The 6000-nt window shown below is 39.8% G+C and overlaps 1 protein-coding gene across 1 annotated transcript in view; it reads right to left on the reverse strand.

Moving 5' to 3' along the window:
• RAB23 (RAB23, member RAS oncogene family) overlaps window positions 1-3830 on the reverse strand; it is a 60607-nt gene extending 56777 nt beyond the window's left edge. The window contains exon 1 of the mRNA XM_082252445.1: window positions 3645-3830. Coding sequence (XP_082108571.1) covers window positions 3645-3799 — 155 coding nt within the window. The 5' untranslated portion in view covers window positions 3800-3830. The remainder of the gene's footprint in view (window positions 1-3644) is intronic.
• Window positions 3831-6000: the final 2170 nt, after the last annotated feature.

The raw sequence follows: 6000 nt of genomic DNA on the forward strand, positions 1-6000 counted from the left end.
CTGCCAGCGATAACATGTGAGAACCCCAGCGGGGTTCCTTTGATTAGCAGCTAGTAGGCAGCCCCATTGACGGCAATGGGAGGTTGGCCCTGAACGCAGACTGCCTGCATCCAGGTTCAAATCACTCACATGTAATCACTGCATGAGCAATTACATGCGAGTGAGCGTGATCAACCGCAAAACTCTGCAGCCTCCAAGGAAATAGCTTGTTAAATACCCCAGGGGATCCAGTTCCCATGAAATCTTGAGCAGGTGATGGTCAATAAAATAAATATTTATTTTTTCTCATTTCTGGATGTCGCTCCACTACCGAAGACAAAAAGTAAAAGGCATTTAAATGGGGGGGAGGGGGGCTAGTTCCAGTCAGCACTAAGCCCCTGCCTCCTCCCCATTCTGCACCGTAATGCCTCTCCTCCTATGTTCAGTACATACAGAATCTGGAACTGTCACCAGCTATTCCGGACACAAAGTTAAAACTCTCAGCTAAAGTGAATGATTGCAGCTGCAGAAAAGTGCTTTCATTTGAAAAAACACAAGCTGACAACAGCAGATACTGGGTACTGCACTAGGCTGTCTCAGACAAGTGTAGTAGACAGGGTTATGCTAATGTCTTTTTTTTTTTTTTTTTTTTTAATGAAAGGGTTCTACTCCAGCTTTAATCAATCATTCGCAACACAAGCGGACAACTTCCATGCTCCGTGAACGGATTAGCTGATGGAGGGCAGCAAGTCTGCATTCAGTGTAAAATTAAACAGGAGAGAGGAGGAGACACATGAGAAGAAAGCACCACACAGAAATACAATGTTTAGTATAGCAGTTTTGGAGGAGGAGAAGCGGGGTTCTTTGTGTGGACTGCATGTCATACCCCCTCCCACTTCCCCTGAGCGGTCAGTCAGAAATCTCCTTTAACCAGTGTTGTCGGACAGTTAGGCGGATGCGCAGGGGTAGATATCCAACATCATAACTTAACAACCCCAGACACAAAGACAAATGCTGTGTGCACAGGATTCCCTAGGTGGGGGAGGGGGGTGGTTAACAAGCTTTTCTTCTGGTGATTGTTTTTCCTTACCAAGCACTACTAGTTACTGCATGGTTACAAACTCACCCTGCTCTGAAAAAATATCACTTTAAGAGTTATCCTATAAATTGTATCCTTAACAGGTTTCTAAGGATAAGGATAAGGTTTTAGGATAAAAAAAAAAAAAAAAAGTTAAAGAGCAAAAAAATTTGACCGAAATTACATTTTAGGATTAAAGAGCAACAGAAGTAAAAAAAAAAACAGCATATTCTGAACATATAACAATATAGACAATAAACATGACATCTGTTGTATGCACGTATAATGCTTTTTGTGCTGGCTTGCTTCTGTAAATAAAGTATTTGTGAATAAATTGCTACAGAAGCCAGGTAAATTACAGCAAATAGCATTTTTGGAAAAAATACTTTTGTTTTACATTTTTGAGGTATATTAGGCAAAGCAGGCTAATTTCCCTTCCAGTTTACTGGCTATGAGCTGCTGCAGATTGACAGCACAGCCGCAGTCTAGCTGTCACATAACTCAGGTGGGTTAAGCAGGGGGCATGGTAGGTAAGCTGACTATGGAGATTCAGGAAAGCCTTGCATCCGCACAGCATCCTCCATCTCCAATGAGTAAGAGCTGAGACACAATTTGAATAAACCAAAACACACCTCTGCTTCTGTGCTTCATGTCGTCAGAATAAAGCAGATTCAAAGAGGAAAAAGCAGGATCACCAGCTATTTATAAGCAAATAAAGAAGAAAATAGTAGAAAAACAAAGCAATATCTGCTAGCTATATTATATATATTACACACACAGTGCCTTGCGAAAGTATTCGGCCCCCTTGAACTTTGCTACCTTTTGCCACATTTCAGGCTTCAAACAAAGATATAAAACTGTATTTTTTTGGAAGAATTAACAAATCATGAAGTGGAACGAAATTTATTGGATATTTCAAACTTTAACAAATAAAAAACTGAAAAATTGGGCGTGCAAAATTATTCAGCCCCCTTAAGTTAATACTTTGTAGCGCAACCTTTTGCTGCAATTACAGCTGTAAGTCGCTTGGGGTAGGTCTCTATCAGTTTTGCACATCGAGAGACTGAAATTTTTGCCCATTCCTCCTTACAAAACAGCTCGAGCTCAGTGAGGTTGGATGTAGAGCGTTTGTGAACAGCAGTTTTCAGTTCTTTCCACAGATTCTCCATTGGATTCAGGTCTGGACTTTGACTTGGCCATTCTAACACCTGGATATGTTTATTTGTGAACCATTCCATTGTAGATTGTGCTTTATGTTTTGGATCATTGTCTTGTTGGAAGACAAACCTCCGTCCCAGTCCCAGGTCTTTTGCAGACTCCATCAGGTTTTCTTCCAGAATGGTCCTGTATTTGGCTCCATCCATCTTCCCATCAATTTTAACCATCTTCCCTGTCCCTGCTGAAGAAAAGCAGGCCCAAACCATGATGCTGCCACCACCATGTTTGACAGTGGGGATGGTGTGTTCAGGGTGATGAGCTGTGTTGCTTTTACGCCAAACATAATGTTTTGTATTGTTGCCAACAAGTTTGATTTTGGTTTCATCTGACCAGAGCACCTTCTTCCACATGTTTGGTGTGTCTCCCAGGCGGCTTGTGGCAAACTTTAAACAACACTTTTTATGGATATCTTTAAGAAATGGCTTTCTTCTTGCCACTCTTCCATAAAGGCCAGATTTGTGCAGTATACGACTGATTGTTGTCCTATGGACAGAGTCTCCCACCTCAGCTGTAGATCTCTGCAGTTCATCCAGAGTGATCATGGGCCTCTTGGCTGCATCTCGGATCAGTCTTCTCCTTGTACGAGCTGAAAGTTTAGAGGGATGGCCAGGTCTTTGTAGATTTGCAGTGGTCTGATACTCCTTCCATTTCAATATTATCGCTTGCACAGTGCTCCTTGGGATGTTTAAAGCTTGGGAAATCTTTTTGTATCCAAATCCGGCTTTAAACTTTTCCACAACAGTATCTTGGACCTGCCTGGTGTGTTCCTTGTTCTTCATGACGCGCTCTGCGCTTTAAACGGACCTCTGAGACTATCACAGTGCAGGTGCATTTATACGGAGACTTGATTACACACAGGTGGATTCTATTTATCATCATTAGTCATTTAGGTCAACATTGGATCATTCAGAGATCCTCAATGAACTTCTGGAGAGAGTTTGCTGCACTGAAAGTAAAGGGGCTGAATAATTTTGCACGCCCAATTTTTCAGTTTTTTTATTTGATAACAAAGTTTGAAATATCCAAGAAACTTTGTTCCACTTCCTGATTGTGTCCCACTTGTTGTTGATTCTTCAAAAAAAAAAAAAAAGTGGCAAAAAAGGTCGAAAAGTTTAAGGGGGGCGAATACTTTTGCAAGGCACTATATATATATATATATATATATATATATATATATATATATACAAACAACATACACTTTAACGGCTATAGAGATCAACTACCAAAAGTTGAAGAGATCAAAATGGCAAATTTAACTTCCTAGTAGTAAATCATTCCCCACCATCCTGTACAATCCTTTATAATATTTCTATATGCAATAGAGAAATACAGACAGACATACAGTATAGATCTGATAACATTTACTTACTGAATTTGCCTTTCCAGAAAATCTACTCCAATGGTCTTCTTGTAATCCTTTGTAAATATGCCTTTGCAGTATCTCTGTATCATGCTTGATTTTCCAACAGCGCCATTCCCCACTACCACCACTTTAATGGCCACTTCCATATCTTCTTCCAACATCGTGCTTGTCTTGTGTGATCACAGCTGTTTACCTTTTAATTTTTAACCTGTAAAATGTATAAAGGATGTTAAAAAGCCGCAATCTAGAGAAGAAAAACATGGTAAAGTACACCTGTGCCCTGTGTCACTAACCCTAACCCCATAATCCTAAGTGCCGGTTCACACTAGGTCGCTCCAACTTCGGGGGCGACCTGTGAAGTCCCGTGCACCGCGACTTGCACGGACTTCATATAATGAATGTCTATGCAAGTTGCTCCGAGGTCGCCCCAAAGTAGTACAGGAACCTTCTTCTAAGTCGGAGCAACTTGTGTCGCTCCTATTAGAACGGGTCCTGTAGCACTGCATGGACCGCGACTTGTCAGGCTGACAAGTCGCCTGACAAGTCGCGATAGTGTGAATGGGCAGTAAGACTAAAGACATTCAACTATTTACATTGTCTAAACAAGAAATAAAATAGTGTCATAAACAAGAAATAAAATAGTGTCAAAACAAACTATTACTGACTTCTCTAGCTGCTTGTAAAGTAAATTTATTCCTTCTCACAGATCCTCTAAAATTGCGACAAAGACTTTTAAGTTGGGTTTCAGTCGGTTTCCAGCAGCTCAGAAAAATGTGCTGAGTTTTGGTTAAAGAGTGAGCATCCTGACGAGGTCTGCTCTCATAGAAACACACATTGCCTATGTTTGTTTTTAAAGACTTTTACTAATTGCTCAGAATATGTAAATACTTTCGTGTGCATGATCTTGGCACATGTTCATTTTAAAGAAGTGTACTCTCATACATCTGTAAGTATGCATCTGTGAAAAGGGAGAGTGAGATCTGTTGGGTCAGGGGGGGGGGGGGGGGGATCCAAAAGAATAAGTGCATTGTGTATGAAATTACTCTTCCGTTTTCAGAAAAGATTATTTCACGGTTTGGCGCATATATTGGACAGTTACAATTTCAAAAATACAGCGCTTGTAGATCAAAACATGTACTTATATAAAACAATGTAATCAGAAAAAAAAAAAAAAAAAAAACCCATAAAAGTCATGACAAAATCAGTGTCTTTCCAAAAATCTCCTGGATGGGTGAAACGCATTGCCGTAATTTTTCCAGTTCCACGAACCAATTACGTCACTTCCGCACCCCGTGGAATGCACACCGAGCTGCGGCGAACCCGGAAGAGCCGCACAATCTTTTTTTGCCCTTTTATCTAGAATTTTGTAAGTTGATTTGCATTTTTGCTCAAATAAATATGTTTATACAGTACTTCACTAAGAGTACCATTCTGTATTATGTGGATAATAGAGCCGCCCAAGAGTAACATTGTGGAGAGCCGATTAAAGACGTTAAGAGGCCTGGTATTCACACCAGAGATACAAGAGTGTTTGACCCCCAGACTGAAAAGCTGAAAAGTCTATTTTCTCTGGTGAGTGGGGATCTGAGAGGGGAGTGTGGCACACTTCACAGTATGTTTATATGAAGCACTTAAGCACCTTTATATGTAATTTGGAGCACTTTGAGATTTTTGGAAAGACTTTGATTTTGTTTAGGTTTTTTTTTTTTTTTTTCTGATGACCTTATATAAGCACATGTTTTGGATCTTTAAGTGCTGTATTATTAAAAATGTATTTTAGAGGTGATTTAGCACTGGGTGGACAGTAGCTGTAGGATTTTTGGATTAACATATTAATTCAAAACACATAGTGTGCGAGTATTCATATGATTTACATAGCACAGTAAAAGATTTATTATATCTCTAGGTAGGGGATTCTACTGATGAGTTCTCCGCTTTTAAATTTCCAGATCTGCACACCTGCTGCGGCTGGTAAAAAAGGTGGTCCTACTCCTCCTGTATATGTTTTATCTATCCACACACACAATATAATTATGGAGAACACAACAAGGAGTAGAAGATGCAAAAGGTGGAGAAGAACACCTTATATGCCAAAGCAGGCAAAAAATACGAAAAAAAAAAAAAAAATCCAGGAACTACAAAAAAAGAAGAGCTCATGAATAGAGTGAAAAGATATGCAATAAGCCAGCAGAAGTCCAACCCAGCAGCTTCCGGTGAGAATTGAAAAAACAGTTTTGAACAGGTTGGACCTTTAAAATCAGGCAAAAAATTGATAAATTTACCGTTGGCAAAACAACAAACCTTTAGCTGCCAATCCAATGTTAATTTTGTCAATGAAAATATTTTTGTAGATGATATGAAC

This window comes from Pelophylax lessonae (assembly GCF_965119305.1).
Source record: "Pelophylax lessonae genome assembly, chromosome: 3".
NCBI classification, from domain to species: Eukaryota; Metazoa; Chordata; class Amphibia; order Anura; family Ranidae; genus Pelophylax; species Pelophylax lessonae.